This window comes from Prionailurus viverrinus, chromosome E1 (assembly GCF_022837055.1).
Source record: "Prionailurus viverrinus isolate Anna chromosome E1, UM_Priviv_1.0, whole genome shotgun sequence".
NCBI classification, from domain to species: Eukaryota; Metazoa; Chordata; class Mammalia; order Carnivora; family Felidae; genus Prionailurus; species Prionailurus viverrinus.
The window spans coordinates 25,962,342-25,984,737 of record NC_062574.1 but is presented as its reverse complement, the minus strand read 5'-3'; the positions used below and the strand labels follow the sequence as shown (position 1 = coordinate 25,984,737).

The window sequence follows — 22,396 nt, the reverse complement described above, 5'->3', positions numbered from 1 at the left end:
TTTCGACTGTGTGGAGGTCAGCATCCCTAACCACCACATTGTTCAAGGGTCAACTGTACATACATATATCAAATCACTATGTTGTGCAACTAAAACTAGTATAATGTTTTATGACCCGTATATCTCAGTTTAAAAAAACAGAGTAACTTTCTCTTAAATATATGGCTAAATTTTAAGAAAGTAAGAAAAATCCTCAAAGATGAAAAATGTAGGAAGAACTAAAGACAAAGTTGTAAATTTAAGTTGATGCTAGGACTACCTGGGTGTAAAGAATCTATCTTATTAAGCCAGGGGCTTGAATTTTGTTTTTCTCTTTTTGATTGGTTATGGAGTGTCTTTTTTAAATAACCTTTTTTTTAAGTAGACTTTTTCGAAGTATGACATGCAGAAATTATAATTGTATGCTTTAATTAATTTTAACAGCGTGAACACATTCAAGCAGTACTCACACCAAGAAACAGACTTTTTTGCCAGCAGTCCAGTAGCCTCAGTTGAGTCCCATTTAGTCACTACTCACCTCTCCAAGGGAAATCCTAACTTCTAACAGCATCAAATTAGTTTTGCCTGGTTGGTCTTTGTATAATGAAAACACACAGTAGGTATTCACCTAAGTCTGGCTTTTTTCCCTTAATATTATGTTCGTAAGGTTTATTTATGCTTTTGCATTAAGTTGTAGTTCACTCATTCTCATTGGTGTGTAATAGTCCAGTGTATAAATATACTCTAATTTGTTATCCTTTCTACCCGCAGATGGACATTTGGGTTGTTTTCACTTTTGAATTATAATGAAGAGTGCTACTGTTAACATACCATACCTGCCTTTTTGTTAGCATATGCACATATTTTTCTGTATATACCTAAGAGGGGAATTGTTTGTCCATACAGTACATTCCTACATTCCTAGTAAACATAATTGTAGGATGCTGACAGTTCAGTAGATACTGCCAAATCATTTTCCAAAGTGGATGTACCAATCTATATTTCAACCAGCTGTGTATGAAAGTTCCACCAATGCTCAGTATTGTTTGTCTTTTTCATTTTGGCCATTCTGATCAGAGTACAGTAGTATTGCATTATGGTCATAATTTGCATTTTCCTGATCACTATTGAAATTGAATGCTTTTTCATGTTTCTTGGAAATTCGGATATCCTCTTTTGCAAAGAGCCTGTACAAGTTCTTTGCCCATTTATCTTTTGAGTTATTTGTCTTTTTCTTGTTGATTCATTGGAGTTCTTAAAATGTTCTGAACTTAAGTCCACATATATACAAAAAACGTCTTTTTTTTTTCTATTCTGTACTTGGCTTTTCATTGTCTTAGCGATGTCTTTTGATAAACATAAGTTTTTAATTCAATACAGACCAGTCTATCAGTTTCTTTCATTATGGTTAGTGTTTTTTGTGTCTTTAAGAAATCTTTGCTTAGCCCAAGGTCATAGAGACATTCTTCTATGTTTTCCTTTAAATATTTTATTGTATTTCACATTTAGATCACAATACATCTGGAATTTATTGTTTCTGTATGGTGAGTCAGGGGTCAAACTTCATTTTGTTTCAAATTGGTATCCAATTGACACAGAACCATCCTTTTCTACTATAGTATAACGTTTTTCATAATTCAGGTACCATATATGTGTGGGTGTGTTTCTGGACTCTATGTGCTGTTCCACTGGTCTGTTGTCTATCTTTGCACCAGGACCATGCTGGTACAACTGGTAAGATAAAGAGTGGTATAGAATGAATTCTTACAAAATTACAAAACAATAGAAAAAAATCCTGTTCTGAAACATCAGTAGACCCAGTAAATGGCATATCAGATGCTTCCTTCCAAGAACCTCAGAGAACAGAATTACCATCTAGAGATTATTTTAAAACATGGTTAAGATAGATAAAAAAAAAACAGATCACACAGAGTAAAAAGCAATATTTTTTTAAAAGACTAAATTGACTGAAAAAGGAATCAAATAGAATTTTAAGGAATGTAACGTACTCCTTAAAATTGAGAGTATTCATTGATTCCATGCAAGTGTGTCAAACCTTGACAAATAAGTGATAGGTTTTAACTGTAGTAGCATAAACATGACTCCTGACTGGGGTGCCTGGGTGGCTCAGTTGGTTGAGCATCCAACTGTGGCTCAGGTCATAATCTCACGGTTCATGGATTCAAGCCCTGCGTTAGGCTCTGTGCTAACAGCTTGGAACCTGGAGCCTGCCTCGGGTTCTGTGACTCTCTCCCTCTCTCTCTCTCCCCCCTCCCCACTCACTCTCTCTCTCTTTGTCTCAAAAATAAACATTAAAAAAAATTTTTTTTAGGGTCGCCTGGGTGGCGCAGTCGGTTAAGCGTCCGACTTCAGCCAGGTCACGATCTCACGGTCCAGGAGTTCCAGCCCCGCGTCAGGCTCTGGGCTGATGGCTCGGAGCCTGGAGCCTGTTTCAGATTCTGTGTCTCCCTCTCTCTCTGCCCCTCCCCCGTTCATGCTCTGTCTCTCTCTGTCCCAAAAATAAAAATGTTGAAAAAAAAAATTTTTTTTTTTAAAAATTTTTTTAAAGCCATGACCCCCTGATTATTGTCCTTTCCAACTACAGACATCAAGCAACCTTCTATCTTTAAAAAAAAAAAAAAAAAGTTTACTTTTGAGAAAGCACAAGCAGGGGAAGAGCAGAAAGAAGGGGACAGAGGATCTGAAGCTGCCTCTCCACCGACAGCAGTGAGCCCAATGTGGGGCTCGAACTCACGAACTTCGAGATCATGATTGGAGCCAAAGTCGCATGTTCAACTGGCTGAGCCACCCAGATACCTTCCATTTTTTTGTTGTGACATGCTTAATGCAACAGCAGACATGAAATAAGTGGGAAATATTCTGAATGGACTGGGCATCCCTACCGATTCATCTCCAGGGTATTTGTCTGTCTTAAACGTTAAATGTCTTAAATGTTAGTGAAACACCACCAAGAAGGTAATGCTAAAAAAAAAAAAAAAAAAAAAAAAAAAAGACCCAGCAAAATAGAAATTCAAAGGGAGTTTTCCAGGTGGTTAAGCAGTGAGCATTGGAGGGGTTTTTAGTGCCACCTAAGCAAAATAAGCCTCATATGGCTGATTCAGCCTTAGGTTGTGCTACAGGAGAATTATGGAGATATAATTCTCCATATTTACTTTACCTAACCTGGACAGTGGAACCAGCTTTTGGAGTCAGATCTGGATTTAAATTCAGGTTACACCAGTTATTGCTATATCTGGCTCAGAGTGGACATTCAGTCCCTGAGGCCTCCCTTCTCCCACTCCAGAAGCCTTAACAAAGCCAGAGTACACACAATGATTGTGCTTTTGCCCATCTGAGTCCTAAGGATCCTCATGAAATAGTAATGGTAGCTATTTACAATCACCGGGTCGGTCACTGCACTAGATGTTTTACATACATTACTTCTTTCCAAGCCTCCTAATAACCCTGAGATAGATACAGATACCGATAAAGATAATTTTTCCCATTTAATTTGCCCCAGATCACATGCTAAATTGCACCAGAAATGAGATTTGAACCTATGTCTGTTCTAGGTTTTTTCCATAACACTACGTTGCCTGACTTGTGGCTTATTTCGATGTTTTTTACATTCAGCTTCCTTCTGAAAAACATATTTTCATAAAATTTTACACACTGACAAGTAAAGGACTCTGCTGATTTTCTTCTAGGCGACTTTGTGGAGCTTCACGACAGTCGTGTTCCTGTTGCAGTCCTGGCTCCTTCCCTCAGCTGTACATGCTGCACACTCTTATGCAAACCCCTCATCCAGGACAGGCTTTATTGATCTTTATTGATGCTGCCTTCAAAGCCAGGGCAGCCATCTGAGAGGATGGAAGAAACCAGTAAAAGATTGGATTCTGGGGAGCCATCCCAGGTAGAGTTGTGCTTTTACGCACCAGCACATTTGTGGAGCAAATTTGGTGTGTACTCAGAACGGCAGCTAATGAGCACAAGTGAAGTTCAGTTCTTTGTGTAAACAAGGGAGAGAGCATGTGTCTGAATGTAATTCCGACTGCATCAAGGTCATTTTAGAGCTGGTGGAGCTCTATTTGTCTTAGGAAATCTCGAAAACTTTTATAGGGAATTCGGAAAATATTTTCAGCCAGCAGGAAAGATAAAATCCCTGCACACAAAGTACAGGCATGGGCCCAGAGACTGAACAGACAGACTGCTGTAAAACCCCCGTTTAATAAGGCATTAAAATGCCATCGACCTGGACACATTAAAAAAAAAAAAAAAAAAAAAAAGAGCAATGAAAACAAATACCATTCAAATAATTAGGATCTTATGCCTGGGGCCAGCCTTGATGCCAAGCAGGGACTCCCCTGCAGGAATCAGCATTGAGCCCGATCCCCGGAAGGAGGGGAAGGAGGGATCAGCTAAGACAAAGGCAGCTCTGGCCCGGAATTTTTGCCAGCACCCCCCGCCCCTCCCGCCGCTACCGCCGGCCCCTTGATGCTGAAGGCAGCGCATTTGAAGTAGTCTTCCTCGCCGACATCTTGGGCGACTTTACAGCCCAGTAGCTCGTGTGGGGCTTCGGTGCTCGGAGGATTACCGAGCTGCCCCAGGGAAGGGTCGAGAGCGCGCTCCCTACCGTGGCGGCGAAGCTAGCGGCGCCGCGCTCTTCAGTTCCATGAAGGACAAGGAGGCATTTGAAGGCCTACTTTATTGGGTAAATATGCTCCAAATTGGGGTGAGGGTTGGAGAGTGAACATTTGTTTACGAACGTAGCTGTGAGGGGAAAAAGATGTCTTTTCACTAGCTCCTGCAAATACGGAAGCTGCCCCCGAGCTATTTCCTGCCGCCCAAGCTCCTGAATAGCTGAAGGCCAGGTGCACAGCGGCCCATTTCATTCCCACCCTCCCCCAAGGTAGTTCCCGAGGGCTCAGCCCCAGAAATTTAAAAAATAAAGGACTTGTCTTCTCCTTATTTCTGGAGTGATCATTTGTTTGCTTGTGGCACCAGTATTTTGCAAAGTGGCTGTTACAAAAGGATGCCTCCCAGGTCTAACTGGAGGAGCTTTGATACAGTTGAATTTTAAATCCCATTATATCTCTGGTACAAATGGAGAGGGTCTGGTATTTTTCTCCTCTTCATGCACTTTTAAAAGTTTCTCATGTGAATCTGTGTCTCTGATCAGGAACTCTTGTTAAAGACTCCTGTAGACAAACTTGTGACTACCTGAATATGTTTCTAAGATTTTCATTTCTTCCTCTTCTTGTACATTTCCTTTTCTTCCAACAGATTGTAATCTCCAGCAAAATTTGTAGATGAGAGACTGGAGAAAGGGAGAGAAGAAGAAAGAGAGAACGGAAAAAGAATGAAAGAAATTATAATTAAAGTCTAAGCATTTTCTGGGGTTAATTTGAATTGGACCAGTTGGTTTTGTTTTGCAATACAAAAGAAAAATTCAGGCCTTGGGGCCTAAAACTTTCATTAAATTCAGCTTTGGTGAGTTCTAATAATACAGCGGTTTATTACAAGCGTGAAAAATGTCATTGTGGAGGCCTTCCTAAGCAGCAGCCTCACCTCTTGGGTATGACTCATACTTCCTCCATGGCCGCCTGAGCTGTAAAGTTGTGGGCAGGATATTTAAGGTCCAGTGAACCAGCTCCTTGAATCCCTCTTGCCATTTTACTGGGATCATGTCCCAATTAGCAATCTTGCCATCCAGAGCAGTAGCTGGACAGCAAAAGTGAGAGAGGGGCAGGGTGCTTAGGGCTGTTGCAAATGATTAGTCCAAAAGAGTAGCGTAAAACTTAGAACTCAGTCCCCGGCAGGAGTCTGCTGGAGGAAATGAAGGGATCAACAACATGAGAGGAGTACTGTGGCCGATTGTTCCGACCACAGCCACAGGCTTTTCTGTGTGTGCCGGAAATTGACCTCGTCAAAAGCTGAGGATGCAGGCTGGGCAAGGATAATGATAAGGTAGGTGATGATACTAAATCATCCACCTCTCAGAGCTGATGAGATTGTTCAATACCTTGCCAACCGTTCCCCCTCCTTAGTCTATGAAAAGCAGTGATTTTTTTTTCATGAATAGGCAGAAATTAGTGTGGGCTGGTGCTAATTGGACCAACGGGAAGCTTAATAATTGCAATCCCTTTCATTTCTTACTGAGTATTTTCATGCAGAGTGTCTCATTTGGCCCATGAGCCATGCCAAGCCTAGGCCGTTGGCAGCACAGATAGTGCTCATCCTTCTTTGCAAAGAGGAAATTGAAGCCGAAAAAGACTGAGGGATTGTCTAAGGCCTCCAACAAAATAGTGGCAGAGTTGGGACTTTCTTTTAAGAGTAGATTCATTTCCAGTGTCACTGAATATGGCAATGAGCTTTGAATGAAGGAGCAAAAAACTCAAGCTGTCTCTTCCTAGGTGAAGACGGCTGGCTTCTCCGCTGGAGGGATACCCTTTCCTAAATGTCCTTGAATGGTGTCCCGAATCCTGGATGAGCCCCAAACCCCTAGGAGTGTGAGGTGCTCAGAGCGCTGGAAAGACCAAGCAGGATTCTTCCCAGCATGGCCCTCCGGCTCCCCTTGGCACTCTACACCTAACTGCGCATAGGCTTTGGCGGCTGTTAAAGAAGGCTTAACTGTGAGACAGGAGAAGCAATAAAGTACCGAAAAGCAATAAAAGGAATTTCCCAGAAAAGAAAATGTCTACATTTTTTCAGCATCTAAAATGAAACCTATGCAGACGGGCATCCCATGGTAGGGAAGGGGGACAACATTAATTGGGCACAGCTTTATCTGTGTTATCTCATTTAATCTGTTATTTAAGCTTGGAAGGTAGGTAGCACTTTATTACCCCTAATTAAATGTAGGGAGATATTGAGGCTCACAGAGATGAGGCATACAGCTAATAAGTGGTAGGGCTCCAGGCCCATTCTCTCTTCACTACCTCACTGTGCCTCTCCATCCAAAGCTCTGGTAAACCATCTCTGGGAGGTCGTGCAGAGCGCAGAGCCTCACAGTGACTGCTCTAGCACCCTTTAGTCTCCATCCTTTTTTTTTTTTTTTTAATGTTCATTTTTGAGGGGGGGGGCGTCACGCATGCGGGTGTGCACAAGGGGGAGGAGCAAAGAGAGAGGGAGACAGAGGATCTGATCTGGGCTCTGCGCTGACAGCTGAGAGCCCACAAAGCCACAAACCCGAGATCATGGCCGGAGCTGAAGTTGATGTTAAACTGACTGAGCCACCCAGGTGCCCCTCATCCTTTTTTAAAAATCTCACCTTGGGGCGCCTGGGCGGCTCAGTCGGTTGAGCGTCCGACTCCGGTTCAGGTCAAGATCTCTCAGTTCGTGAGTTTGAGCCCCGCATCGGGCTCTGTGCTGACAGCTCAGAGCCTGGAGCCTGCTTTGGATTCTGTGTCTCCCTCTCTCTCTGGCCCTTCCCCGCTCGTGCTCTGTCTCTCAAAAATGAATAAACGTTAAAAAAAAGAAATCTTACCTCCCTTCAGCAAAAAGCTTTAAAGCACATATCCCAATATATTATTTATTATTTATGAAGTTATTTATCACTTATACATATTTACGACTATGCTACACTAGATCTCTGAAAAGGATGAGATAAATATAATTAGAAAGAAGTTTCTGTATTTCCTTCCATTACTCTTTTTTGGAGCAAGTCCTGCTATAGATTCAAACAGAGTCCTGGTTATAGCTAAGAAATTCATGAGTGCAGACGTTATTCACGGACTTACAGACCTTCAGTGCTGCAAGGGAAATGAGGAGCTACACAGAAGAAGGAAAAGGAGGCTCAAAAAGAGGGCAAGCCACACAGCCAGCGTTTGACAGAACTCTCACACCCCATCCCAAGCTCTTTTCACTGCTATAAGAAAAAACCAAAAGCTCATTTTCTTGGGCTAGAAAATGCAGGTTTGCACTGTGACAGGCCAGAGCTTAATGCCTGAACCTTCGGTGCCTTGTGTGGAGTAAATTCAGGTCCATCGACTGCCCTGAAGAGACAGCCCTTGGCTTTCAGTCTGGGCCAGAGAACATGTGGGCCAGGCCATCAGCACGTGGGGCTTAAGGGAAGGAGGACTGTGCTGTGCTGTGCTGTATTTGGTGTTATTAAAAGCAGCTCACATAGTTTCCATCATTCCTAATGGAACTACGTCATTTTACAGACCCAACCCTTGCTTCGGGCACCCTAGCTAGGAATTCTTGGTGTAAAGAATCGTGACTACAGAACAAGTCTCTTCCAGGTCATCCCAAGGAAGAACTCTGTGGCCAGGAGTTGCAAAGGCAAGGGAAAGATACCCTGGCTCTGCCACCCAACCCGAGGGGGTCTTGAGGCCATTCCCCAGACACTTTAAACAGTCGTTTTAGAGGTACTTGGATTATTTACTAACTCTGCTAGTTTGGACCAACCTGACCCAGCCTCATGGAGAGGATGGGACCTAATGCAGTGACAACCTACCTCCCTGTGAGGTGGAGGGCAGCAAGTTCATGGCCAGCATGTGGTGAGTGGAGGCAATTATAAATTGAGGTGCCACCAATTGTTCACTAAATTATATTTGGAGGAATCTCCCAATTCCTTAGACCTAACTAAGGAACACCATCATTTCCTAAGCATGCACCCTGTTCTAGGTGCTTTATGTACAGAGTCATGTTTGGGGATTTATTGTCTTTTTCTCTTCTTTTTTTTTTTTTTTAAATTTTTTTTTTTAATTTTTTTTTTCAACGTTTATTTATTTTTGGGGGGACAGAGAGAGACAGAGCATGAACGGGGAAGGGGCAGAGTCTGGGAGACACAGAATTGGAAACAGGCTCCAGGCTCTGAGCCATCAGCCCAGAGCCTGACGCGGGGCTCGAACTCCCGGACTGCGAGATCGTGACCTGGCTGAAGTCGGACGCTTAACCGACTGCGCCACCCAGGCGCCCCTCTTCTTCTTTTCTTTTTTTAAAATTTTTATTTATTTATTCTGAGAGAGAGAGAAAATGTGCACAAGCAAGGGGCGGAGAAAGAGGGAGAAAGTGAATCCCAGGCTCCTCACTGTCAGTGCAGACCTGGAACTGGGGCTCGCTCTCACAAACCTTGAGATCGTGACCTGAGCTGAAATCAAGAGTCGGACACTCAACTGACCACACCACCCAAGCGCCCCTGGTTTTTCTCTTCTTAAGGGAGAGACAAAGCCAGTCCTAAATTGGCATAGGTCTCACAAGGAAGTACTTGGGAGAGGGGACAATTTGGAATCCCTGAAAGAGAAAGAGATATAGGTACATGGAGGGCAGATGCTGGAAACAGCACCGATCTAGTACTCCTGGGGCTCATTTACCCCCTAGCAAGCAATTGGATAAGTTCACAGAGAGTTGTCATTGGGAGCATACACTCTGAATGCCGGCCTACAGGGCAGGAGGGTGCTCAGATAGCTTGTGAGTCTGGGGGCTAGGCTGTGACCCTACAAAATGAGCTGCAGGAGGGCCCTGCTTTCTCACTACCTCCACAGTGGCAGCCAGAGCAGAAGAAGCAGACCACACCAAGCCTAAAGCAGAGTCACCAATGAATGAAAGCAGCACTCCTATGTTTGAACAGCCTCTTGTCTTCTGCCTGGGCAATTCCCTGGTTCAACATGTCTGAACAGCCATCACCCCACTAGCAATGTTTTAGTGCCTTGGAGTGCTGCTCCTGCCAGCCCAAAGCCCTGCAGCGTCATACAGCTAACACTAGAGGGTAGGCAGCCCAGACCCAAGGATTTGCCACTCTGGGGGACACAGACTTAATGAAGGAGCGAAAAAAATATACAGATGTAAGCAGTCTTTAGAACATAGAACCTGCATAAATTAGCAGGTGTTTGGGGGTTGGGCAGGTAGGGAACTGAAGCCCAGGTTTCTGATTTGAGCAATGAGACTTTGGCTGGCAGGGCCATTTACCAAAACATATAAGGCAAGGAGATGTTTGGAGGGCTCAGGTTTGAACAGGGGGAGTTGGAGATTCTGAATCTCTTAAACAGAAACATCCAGGAGACAATCTCAGGAGACGGAAAGATTAGACTGGAGATTTGTCAGTGTATGTTGGTGAAAGAGCCGTGGGAACAAATGGCCTCACCCAGGGAGAGTATCTTGTGAGAAGACAAGGCTAAAGCCCCAGTCCTTGAGCAACAGCAGCATTAAAGGACTGGGCAGAAGAAAAGGTGTCTAAGAAGGACAGCCCAAGGATCAGGAGGAAAACAAGGGATGTGAGGGGGCCCAGAGGTCAATCTCTGTCCACCTGACTGGGAGCACTGGCCACTTCCCAGGGTTACTGCCATAGCATTGGACACAGTTTCTTCTCTTTTATTCCAGGCACTTCTATAATCACAAGTTATTTTTCTTTGTTCTTTAATTGAATCTTTTGGTTACAGAAGAAATACATGCTCATTGTAACAAAGAAAATAAAACAGACATGTATGGGGGAACTATCAGAAAAAATTCCTCCTAAGTCTTCTCTTAGCTCCTACCACACACACCCACACCCACCCAACCACCTACCCTCCCCCACACACACCATGCACATACATATATGCACACACACAGGTTTGTTTTTTGCTTTATATTTCACACAAATGGGAAACCATATCTATTACTTAGAAAATTGTTTTCACATAATATATCATGGACCTATATATTTATGTATTTCATTCTCTTGTCGATTGCTATTTAATGATCTGTAGTTTGGCTGCACTGATGTATTTTTTTCATTCCCAAATATTCTTGAGATCATACTCGGTGTTATGGTCCTCTTTTTTCACTTAGTATTAAATCAATTCTCCGTGTCACTAAACACACTTTGTAAATATATTTTCAATGACTACATCATAGTACAGAGTATGAGTATATCATAATTTATTTAACCATTATTTACTTTCTGCCAATTTGGGCTATTAAAAATAATACCATAATGAACATTATAGAGCATTAAGCTATGTCCACATTTCTGGTTATTTTCTTTAGGATATGAACACTTTTAGAGTCTTTGTCCAAGTTACCAAGTTGCTTTTTCCAGAGAGACTATAACAATCTGTGTTCCCACTAGCAATGATTGAGAGGTACTCCCCACATCTTTTCTTAAATGTTTATTAATTTGTTAGATAGAAGTGATGTTTTCTCACTTTAATTTGCATTTCAGATTATTAGTGAGGTTAGCTTTGCTCAAGTTAATTATCATTTTGTGATTCTCTTACGGAGGGGTTGATCAGGGCCACCCGTGGCTCTTCATTTCTAAATCTGCCCTTCCTCTTTCATTGACAGCCCTGCCTCAGATGCTTATTTCCCACCCGGGGCTCCAAGAGAGCCCTCTCCTTCCTGGTTCTGCATCTTCCTGGCCATCTGCTCACAAACCTCTCTCATTCCCACCTCAGTCCCATAGCTGGTCTCTCTCATGGCTTCTGTACCTGTGGGGTGCTCTTTTTCTGCCTCCTCTGCACTGGAGAACCAAACACGAGCCTAGAGTTTTCAAGCAGGCTGACAGGATCCACCATCAGACTGGGGTCAGTGTTGAACTTGGGCAGACACAGCCAGGGCCCTTCCTGCCCTGCACTGGGCCCAGGTAAATGGGGGGCCACAGTGGGGGCCTAACCAGCTGGGACTTTGTACAACTCTGTCTCATCTTTTCCTTTCCCATTTGCCTCCTCTCCCCATTATTCCAGCTCGGGCTTTCATTTTCGCAAATGATACAATTTGGTGGTTTGGGGTTTCTGCAGGAGAATTTCTGTGATCCTCAGAGCGCTGGGACCTGTTTGCACTCGTTAGGGAAGAGAGACTCTGGACGCTCTGCAGACCCCGTCAGGCTGTGGTAATAAGCAGGGGCTGTTTGAGCTGCAAAGTGTAAACCTGGTCTTTCTTAGTGAGACTCTGCAGAAATCCCACTGGAGATTTTTCTGCCCCTGCCCTGTCTACTTTCCTTCATAATGATAAATGGCTGAAAAGAAAACTATCTAATCTCCAAACTGCTTGCTTTTTTTCTACTCTTTCTTCAAGGAGAGAAGGAAGAACACAGTCACATAAAACAGAGTCCTTCATCGCCTGCTTCTCAGGAGACAGTTCTTTCCCTTTTCATCCCAGGCCTGTTTCTGATCTCTGATGGGCTCGCACTGAAAGCTCCAGCAGGCCCCTCTAATCAGCTGCGACAGACGCTGCAGTTGCTTGGGTCGCCCATCGAAATTGAATTGATTACCCGGCCCCTTTGCCATTTTGTTCTGCACACAATTGCTTAATAGCTGTCACCTTGGCTTTCAGTCCCAACCGGCTGCAGGCTGACTGGTTCCCATTACTCAGGATGGCCAGTGCAAGTTCATCACCTTTACAGGATGTCCCTGATTGATTCCGTATGCCTGGGAGACCTGTAATATATTTGCATAGGAGCAGGGCGTCACTGGGGGACGTAATAGAAATCTCTGGGCTGCAGGGACTGCCAGATTTAGCTGCGGGCTCGCCATATTTGAATCATTACAGGGCTTCTTGTCGGGAGTCTGGCCTCTGCTGACATAGCTGCTAATGAATTTGTAAAATTTTCTAAAAATACAAAACAACCCAGCCTGTCCTAACCTTTGCTGTCGCCACCTGCTGCCTGGGTGGGGAAGGCAAACAGAACCAGGCTTTTCCTGCCTGAGCTTGTGCTGGTCTTTTGAAATGACAGTCTCTCCCTCCCCACTCCCTTGCCCTGCCTGCCAACTGGGGCTTGGAGGGGGACATCTTTCAAGTGAAATCCTTTGCACTGGGAACTACTTCAATTAGACAGCAGGGGGAATGTTAACATGCCCTCCGGCCTTTTAAGTGGGTTTTAATTTTATGTTGTAAGATAAGACCCTGTGAGGCTGGGGCTGCTACTTCTCCAGCAGGCTCCATTAGTGGGGCAAGCTGAGGCCTCTTGACCCCCTGAGGCCCAGCCAAGACTGGAAGTTGGTTTGGTTTTTTAACAATTTGTCAGTCTGCTCCAGCTTCTCTTTCATTCTCCATTTTGTTATTCCAGGCTCTTCTGTTGTTGGAGGGCAATTGGGTAGCTGAGCTGCAGCTGAGAGCCTAGCCCGGCTTCACCAAGTGGCTGGCTCTGGGCTGGTGAGCAGAGCCTTGGGGGCTGCCTGCCTATGGCCTCACAGCTGAATATTCATCTCCCCCCCCCCCCCCCCCTTCCCAGGCAGGGCACTGTAGAAGCAGACACTTTTCATGTGGCAGGTTTCTGGCCCGATGATGTATGACCTGTTGGCGCTACTGAATGGTGCCCTTTGTTCCAGGGTATCCCATGTGCCCCCTTTTTATTGACTTGTTGATTCAGAAGGGCAGGAAAGTTCCACAAATCCCACTGCAGGCCTTGCTCTCTAGCCATGTCCAGGTGGGAAAGCCCCAGGACCTCATGCTTCCCAGAAAGCTGGTAGGAAGATATGGGCCGCTTAGACTCAGAATATCCCATAAGAGACAGACAGCTTTCTTTACCTTGGATTCAGGCAACTGTGTATCTGGAGAGAGGCTGGGAACCCATGTCTAGCTTCCAGCCCTCTGCCTGGGGTTCTAGAAGGTGTGGAGTGTTCCAGAATGCAGTCCACCCAGAAAGAAAAGAACAGAGCAGGTGTGAGTTAGGATGAACCCACCACTTCTCTGTGTCCTAAGCCAGGTTCAGTTAAGTTTTTCTCTGTGACCAAAAAGCCCAAGGTGGGAGCCAACAGCCAAGGAAAGAAGGAGCTTGGCTTCCTTCTGCAGGATGAAGTCCACCCAGAGAGCAGCCCTAAAGCCACAGGAAAGGACTCTGGGGAAATAGGAGACAAGGTGGACTTTTTATCCAGCAGGAAATCTCATCTTCATCCTGATGAAGGTATGGATTTAAAGAACACCCTTACCCTTGTCTTCTTTTCTCCTGGCTTCCTAGACCAACCTGCAGTGGACATGGTGGGTGACAATGAGGGGAGGGGGCAAGAGGCAAGGCGTTGTAAGGAGGGAGCCCCAACATACCTCCTGACACCAGCTTCTCTTCTAATCTAATAGGGTGGACTGGATTCATCTCCTTTTTTGCCACTCCATCTTGTGAGCAAGCTTTAGGGATCTGGTTGAGGAGAAGGATGCAGAGGTCTCTGCCAGGCCTTGAATCCTTTCTCTAGGGTGCAGGTGGCTGATGAGCTCATACATCTGACTGCTCTGGAAAGCCTCAGGTTCTCACTCCAACCTGCTCTTCAGTTCCTCATCTGAAGAAGCTGCACAGATCCCACCGAGAATTCCCTACGTGTAAGACCACCTCCTCCAAACCACCAGGTTGTGTGCTGACTACTGAAATGTGACAGATTCTTGTGTACTGCCTGTCTTGCCCTTCTGGGGTCTTTGTGGACCCTGAAATCCAGACCCATCATCTGCAGAGTAGCACGAGATCAAAGATACAGCTGTTCCGTTGGTCCTAAATTCCTTCACTCTAGGCTCAGAGGCTCCATAGTGTAAATGCTCAGAGGCACAGAAGAAATACCAGCAAAAGGGAGGATGAGACCATTGCTGAGCCAAGAAATGACAAGTCAGTAGTAAAGAGCATCCACACACTTCACAGTTGTAAAATGGCTTTATGTTCTGATATGTAAAATAAAATGTCCATGCTATATAACAAAACACTTGAAGTTCCATACCCCCTGTTGGCTAATGTGTCTTTCTAATAAAGTTTAATCTGTGGTGTGTATGTTTATATATATATATATATATATATTTATTTATATATTTATATATTTATATATTTATTATTTATTTATTTATATGTTTTATCTAAACCATTCTTAGTTTTTAACATCAAATGTGTAATAAAATTTTAAATAGATGTCTTTCCAAATACCCCCTCCAGCGTTCATTTTATTAGGTTTATTCATTTGTAAAAAGCAAAGCTGAATTTGACATGTGGCCTGCATTTGTGAGATATATATATATATATTTATTTATTTATATATATATAATATATAAATAGCTATTCAGCATGCAAAGAGTTTAGTGATTTCCCAAATTTGATTACAGAGTTCATACCAGCCCCATGGATGGTCTGGTGATGTTCGATGCTAAAGAGCTGGGCTGGGGACTACACGATTCACCTCACTGGAGAATTATCCTTGCTCTCGGAGCTCACTGGCTGAATTTACTGGAAGAAATGAATGTTTTCTCAATTCTTGTTTTTATTTCTGTTGGGCTTTCTTGCTCCAGAGGCGAGGATTTTCTGGGAGAACAGGCTCTGCCTGGCGGCAGCTCCGATGTAACCTCCTGGGGACGTTGCCAGGTGAAGTGTGTTTCATAATTGCCAGTCACAGGATGCAGATGGTGCCTGAGAGGCCGAGTCTTATGCACCGGAGAGTGAGAAACTATGTCAGGGACGGAAGGGAAGGGCTTTGTACTGTATAAGAAAACCTGAATGATGACAGAGATGCTATTGGTTGCATTTTCCCTCCTCTTGAAGGAAAAAAAAACCTTTTTTAATACTCATCAGGTAGCACTTAGCACATGACCTTCTCTGAAAATCATCCCTCAGACCTCAGAACTCCAGGGATCAATTTCCAGGCCAGTAACTGAGCAGTCAGCTCTACTCTCAGAGCAGGCTTTTGTGGCTTAGCTGAGTGCACGTCTCAGGTAGTCTCACAGAATCTCCAGAAGCCAAAAGAGTGGGCCTCCTGTCTCCCAAACAAGATGTTCAGCTTCTTTGCTAACAGAAGGCCAGGAGCTCTAAGATGTGCACAGAGCCCTCCCACCCCAGCAATGAGAATCTTCCCCCAACTTTCCCTATGAGAGAGACTGCACCACCTGGCCCCTGAGTAAATCAAAGATTATATTACCCAAATCTCTAAATAACTCGCATGAACTCTCTACTCCCATCCCATCCATGCACATGTCAAGACATGTGAGATAACAGTGGACCCAGGTCCCACAGCCAAAATCGCTTCTTAGATAATTGTAGTTTTTTTTTCTTGTCATGGCCTCAACTGTATATCAGAAGATAGATGCTCTCCAAATGTACGCATGTACAAACACACACACACACACACACACACGCATACATCACACCCTCTGAAATACCTTCCTGTGTTTCTTGGTAGTGCAGGCCACCCACAGAGGTTAACACTGGATGAACATGGTCCTGGGGCTGTCGAGAAACATGGGAGTCATCCGTCAGTCCAGTTCTCTACAGTTCCCATTCCTGAATGGTATTGTAAGGAAGCCTCCCGGGACAAGGAGAAGCTTTGAGAGTAGAGAAACTCATTGGCAGCATTCAAGTGTGGAGAGGGTGGCTTCCTCTCGCACACTGCAGGGAGGCCTCGCTCCCTGGGGAAGGAGGCGGTGGGCCCCCGCTCCCGGACCTGAGACTGTGAGAGCTGATTGTAGACGCTGAAGTGGGTGTTTCCCGGTGGCTGGGAGCTCTGAGCAGAGATAGTAGGCAGCCGAGGCATCATAGTGGTGGCGGTGAAGTGTGTGGGGAAGGATTGGTAAGGCACAGTCTCCATCGTCTGAACGCTGTAGCTTGTGTACGGTGAGACCGATGTCCACATGTTACAGCTCAGTGGGGGTGGGGGCAAGTCGTCCACACCAGACACCCCAGCAATCTCGGGCCCTGAACCTGAGTACATACAGGCTTCTCTTGGGGTCACCTCACTGCAGTAGGAGGGGCTCAGCATCTGTTGGTCATAGGGAGGGGGAGAGCGGAAGTAATGATCCTCCCCCACTGCAGGGGGAGCCTCCAGATAGGATCGCTTGCAGGGCAGGTCCAGGTGGCGGGCACTGTCTGCTGGAAGACAAAGAAACCTTCAGGAAGGGCCATTTCTACCAACCCAGGGCCCAGAACACCCCTTGTGGATGCCAAGACAGCCTACCCTTGCCATTCAGGGCTTGCCCTGCCCCATGTTGCCATGGTACTCCCAGAACCATTTTAATCAGCAACAGCTTTTATGAGGTGGTGGCAGCCAAGAAATGGTCAGATTATGGACACTGCTCAAAGGCCACAGGGGATACCACATCAGTGGACATTGAGTGATGTGGTTAGCCAGGCGGCATATAGCTTTCATCCTTTGCCACCCTGACTCTCGGGGATGGTAAGAGGCCTTAATGTGCATTAGCATTCTTAGGCTAGGCCCACCCTGGCCAAGGAAAGTGGAGGCAATTGCCAGGCCAAACCAGGCCCAGAGGCCACATCTGTCTGAATTAGCCAGAAAATTAAAGCCACAATGTTTCTGCCTTAATCCTCAGCTCCCAGGAAGGCCTTAGCAAGCCAAAGCTACTCGCAGGCACGTTCCTATTACTTTTAGAAGAAGAAGTAAACACGACATATGTTCAAAGAAATCCTGGCAGATTGTTATTATACAGATTCCAACACAACAGTATTTACAAAATTAAGAAATGGAGTTGATAATAAGTAAAAGGTGACTTCTACTTTTAAGGCTAAACTGATACTCTCTTTGGGGAAAGATGACATCAGCTGCCCCAAACCATTTTTGCATGTCTTTCAACCTCCTCAACCATGACAGCTTGACTCTCTGGAGTGTCACATCCTCCCGTGGGACCCAGGGATGACCCAGGCCTGAAGACTTGGGCAAAAGACCACTAAACAAATTTAAGAACACTTGTCCAAAGGCTTAACTTGGCCTCCCTCCTTCTGTTTTCTCTAGGGATTCATTCTGGGAGCTGTGTGTATGCACAGGGCAGGGTGGCCTGGGGGATGAGTGGACTGAGTTTGAAGGCCTGCACTCATCTCTCCACTCTGCCCCTCTGGAAGCATCTTCCCTGAAGAGGAGAAACTTGCCTCTCTTTTCACCCAGCTCTCTCACCCTTACTCATCCCTCCTTTCTCTCTTCTCTCCAAATTCTTCTTTCCTCTCAAGAGCACTAAGCTCTTGGACCTGCAAAGTGGCCCAGTGACTCTAGGTCAGGAGTGAGCAAACTTTCTCTGTAAAGGGCCAGATAGTAGACATTTTAGGCTCTGTGAGCCGTAACAGAATCTTTTGCAGCTATTTGACCCTGCTGTTATCACACGAAGGTGGCCACGGACAGTAGTTGAGCAAATGCATATGTCTGTGTTCCCATAAAACTTTATTTATGGATATTAAAGTTTGAATTTCATATAATGTTCACATATCATGAAATAGTCATCCTTTGACTTCTTTCAACTACTAAAAAAATGTAAAACCATTTTTTATGGCTCACAGGTTGAACAAAAACAGACAATAGTCCGGATTTGGATCAAGGGCCACAGTTTGCTAACCCCTGCTCTAGGCCATTCATTCTAACAGGACTAGAGCAGCAGATACTCAGAACTCTACCAGCTGCTCCCTAGGAGCTAGAGAGAACATTCTGGATTGTAAGCAAAAGTCCCTAAAACCCATTCCCAAGAGAATCTCAGGGTCCCTGAGGGTTCTTCTGGTGTAAACACCAATCATCTGTATTTTATATATGGAGAAACTGAGAACTGCTACCAGAGCTCAGATGTGCCAGTTCCCAGATCAGGGCTCTTCTTCTCCAAAAGAAGAAGAAAACATTTCTTTTGCTTGTCTTCCTGGCTCCCAATCTACATCCACAGTAGTTTATTTCCATTCTCAAGAAGCCTTTCCATTCTCATGACTCTGGGTCATCCTTGTTTTAGGATTGAAGTTGCTTTGATAAATGACAGCCTCAATCTCAAAATCTCTGGACTAGGATGCTTCAGCCTCCTCCCATGCTTAGAGATGGAGTCCAGCTGACTTTGTGTGATCTGCCCATCCCGTGGAGGCTCTGAAAGCAGTGGCTATAAAGCAACATCTGAAACGGGGGAGGGGTACCAGTGTCTGGGGACACCAAGACCACAAGCTGTCTCTGAGGATTCTGAAGTCTACATTAAAATCAAGAATTGGGGCACGTGGGTGGCTCAGTTGGTTAAACGCCTGACTTCGGCTCAGGTCATGATTTCGCGGCTTGTTTGCTTTGGGCTCTGTGCTGACAGCTCGGGACAGCTCAGAGCCTGGAGCCTGCTTCAGATTCTGTGTCTCCCTCTCTCTCTCTGCCCCGCCCCAGCTCATGCTCTGTTTCTCTCTGTCTCAAAAATAAATAAACATAAAAAAGATTTTAAATCAAGAATCAATATTCCTGCACGGGGCCTGACCATGGTCCCTAACCTTTCAGGCTTATTCTCCCAGGCCACACAATAACCAGGTGTGTGTGTGTGTGTGTGTACCCATGCATTCGTGGAAAGTGTTTGTAGGAAGAGCTTTATCCCTCCTCTGACCCTCTAGGGCTTCCAGACTTGGGGAGAACTACCTCGTCTTTTCAGGCAGTGATAGAAGAGACTGGAGTCCCTCTGGGCTGGGAAGGTGTTGAGGGGAAGGTCCTGTGGCTCGGCCGCAGCAAACTGCATGTGAGCACCATTCTCATACTGGTAGTGCTGGAGCGCCTGGTGGGCACCATGCAGGGGGCTGACGTCAGGCTTGGCTGAGAGCTGGGTGGAGACAAGCCTCTGTCTCATGATGCTTTTTGAGATCACAGGATATTCTTTGCTGGAGGTGTGGGAGGACAGTCAGAGGGAGACAGGAAGAGAGTAAAGATACTTTGAGGGTTACCAGGTCTGTGTGCCTGAACCCAGCCAGCCTGCCCTCCCTACCCCCAGGCCTGGCAGCCCCACCTCTGTAGTCGGGCCACACGCAGGTCGCTGTCGTCACTGCCCCGGAATCCCTTGGCAAAAGGGTTGTTCTCAATTTTCAGCTGTGTGATCTGTCAGGAGAGGACACACAGAGTCGCTGGGGTAGAGGGCTGGACCGGCTTTGGGCCCTCCCCCACTGCCCCAGGCACATTCAGACATTCAGAGCCTGGGTAAGTTGCACACCCAAGCCCAAGACCAGCTGCAGTCTTGCTGGGTCCTCCTTGGCCTCACTGTTCACATCTGGCTCCTTGCTAGCTTTCATCCATTCTACTAACTGCAGACCTTCTGATTCTGTCTCCTGTCCTCCTGTCCCACTGTGCCTGGAACAGCTTCCCATCTGCATCACCCTTGTCCAGTACAACTGCCACCTCAGCTTCCAAGTGACCGTACAAATCTGTCAATGTTCTGCCTAAAATTTGCCACAGCCTATGGCCCTTCCCCAGTATCCCCAGCCCACCTCGCCAGTCCCAATATGCATGATGTGAAAAGAGCCCCAAGAAGGGTAGCATGGGCAAAGGCAGAGAGACAGGGGACAGCAGCCCATGCAGGGGTCTGGAGGCAGTTTGGGACGGTCAGGCTATGGAAGGGGGTGTAGGGTGGGAGGCGGACCTCTCTGACTGCAACCTGGGAATGGCCTCCAGAAGGCTCAGTCCTGGCTCTTCTACAGCTGACAGTACCCTGGGCTCCTTTCCCCTTTCTCTCCCCTTCCTTGACAGGCCAGAATCAACTTTTAAATCCCACCAGGGAGAAGAAGTTTGTAAACAAAATGGCTAACTAACACTCAAGCCACAGGGCAAGATCCATGCTCTTGGCTTCTACAGTTGCCAACTTGGTCCATTCTCCATAATTACTTTGCACTGAAGATTTAGGGGTCTGGTCTACTTTCCTGCTCATCATCCAATTTCTCACTGCTCTGAGGGACAATATAGGTGTCTGGGGCGTCTCAGCCGCACTGCATGGGGACGTCACTTCCTGCCTTTCTGTAGTAGCACAGAAATGCCAGGCAGCATCAGCAGTGGGGCCTATGGGGGTGGCCGTACCTTGTGATTCTGGTAGGAGGTCACAGAGATGAAGGAAGTCTCTGGGAACACATGGGTGCAGAAGGCTGTGTTTTTGGAGCCAAAAGCATTGTTCTCATCAGCCTTCACGATGTGTAGCCGTGGCTGGTACTTGTGCATGGAATTGAGGATGATCTGGAAGAGAAGTGTCTCTTTCTGAGCTCCAGGTCTCCACCCTGGTCTCAGTCAGCTGGCCTTGGGCTGGCTTGCATTCTCCTAAAAGCCCAGACTCCAGGGCCTGACTACGGCCAGAAAGGTGCTAATGCTCCCAAGTGAAGAACCAGGTCCCCGAGCGCCAGTTCAGCCCCCATGGTCCCCACTCAGCCTCTCTGCTCTGGAACCAAAACCTGGCCTTCCTAATGGCACAGATTGTTTTACTGCAGTAATGGAGAACCAAACATTTAAAAGCTCAAGTGACCTCAGTATATTGTAGCAGGTGGAATTCCAAGCCGTAGGCAAAGTCCCAGGGTGCCACTGACTTGCCGTGTGACCTCAGGCAAATCACTGGACTTCTCTGAGCCCTAGCTTTCATATTTGTAAAATGGAATCCTAATATATAACTTACCCCTCAGGTTTCCTGCTTCAATTGACTCTTTACCCAGATCCTCTCATTCTTCTCCCACCTCTCCTGCTCCTCCCCACTCCCCATCATGTGACTGGCCTTTCTTATAGATACCTGACTGGGTGTGCAGAATGGCGGTGGAGCGGAGGAAAGAGTCCCACTCTGACTCTTTTCCATCTGTCTCAACATTTGCAGAAGCCTGTGGAAGGGATGCCGGGGAAACCCAGCTACATCCTGCCCTCAGACCTGCCCAAGACACCTCACAGCCTGGAGAGAAGCTCCATCGTGGGCTAGAATTCCAGGTGGCGAGGTAGGAGACAGCAAAGTTCCAGAAGTAATGCCAGAGAAGGCCAGAGGCCCCAGGAACCTACTGGCCCTTGGGGATGCCTGGGACTGGGGAGGAGGGCCACCCCACCAGACACGAAGAGCCCAGGAGGCTTGGCCCCAGAGCCCCGGGAGTAACACACAGTAGTTGCTGCTCCAAACCTGCTTCATTCAGCTGTGCCCCACGGTAGCGGCTGAATCATGTGCCATTAAAATGTATTTTTTATTGTTGACATTTGCCAGACGCCCTCCCCATTGGAGGCAGGACCAGGAATTTGGGGCATGTTATCAGCACCGCTGCTTTTGTTAACCCTTTGGCTCCTATCCTGGCTGGGCAAGGCCGGCCCTCTGGCCCCATTACTCTCTCACCTCCTTTCTTTCCTTCCTTTCCTTCCAGGAGTGCCCCTTCCTGGGCTAGCCCTGCTGGCTCCCACCTTTCCCCATTCCCAGTGACAGGCCTGATGCTGAAGCTTGTTGCAAGTCCTGAGCGACCAGACTGCCAAAAGAAAGGCCAGAGCCAGGCTCTTCCATGGAAAACCAAGGCAGAAGTCTTAGTCTCGGAAGGCTCCACTTTCAGCACACGCTGGGGACAGAGACAGCTCAGAGGGCAGGCTCAGCTGAGGAAGTAGGTGGGTCAGGAGCTGGGCTGTGGCCTCTGGCTTTCCCTGGGCTCCTCAGTTTGGCCTGGTAGCTTCATCCAGCAGGAGCTTGCTTTTCTGCCTTCTGCACTGGTTGTGCCCCACTAAACCCCAGTGATAAACTTCTGGACTTTCAGGGCAGGGACAGAGCACTCCAAACCTCAAGCCAGGTCCTGCAGCTGGGGACCCACTGCTCAACTGGGAGCCAGCCA

The 22,396-nt window shown here is 46.4% G+C and overlaps 1 protein-coding gene across 3 annotated transcripts in view; it reads right to left on the bottom strand.

Moving 5' to 3' along the window:
- Positions 1–14,307: 14,307 nt before the first annotated feature.
- TBX4 (T-box transcription factor 4) overlaps positions 14,308–22,396 on the bottom strand; it is a 32,155-nt gene continuing 24,066 nt past the window's right edge. Inside the window, exons 6-10 of one of the 3 annotated variants that reach the window (XR_007146646.1) lie at positions 20,643–20,795; positions 19,585–19,673; positions 19,224–19,459; positions 16,021–16,726; positions 14,308–15,311 (exon numbers count right to left, since the gene is read on the bottom strand). Coding sequence is in view for 2 of the 3 variants with exons in the window: in XM_047831578.1 (XP_047687534.1) it covers positions 16,107–16,726; positions 19,224–19,459; positions 19,585–19,673; positions 20,643–20,795 (1,098 nt within the window). In the remaining variant the exon portion in view is untranslated. Of the gene's footprint in view, positions 16,727–19,223; positions 19,460–19,584; positions 19,674–20,642; positions 20,796–22,396 lie in introns of all 3 variants that reach the window. The other 2 variants (XM_047831578.1, XM_047831579.1) reach the window with 2 other exon arrangements.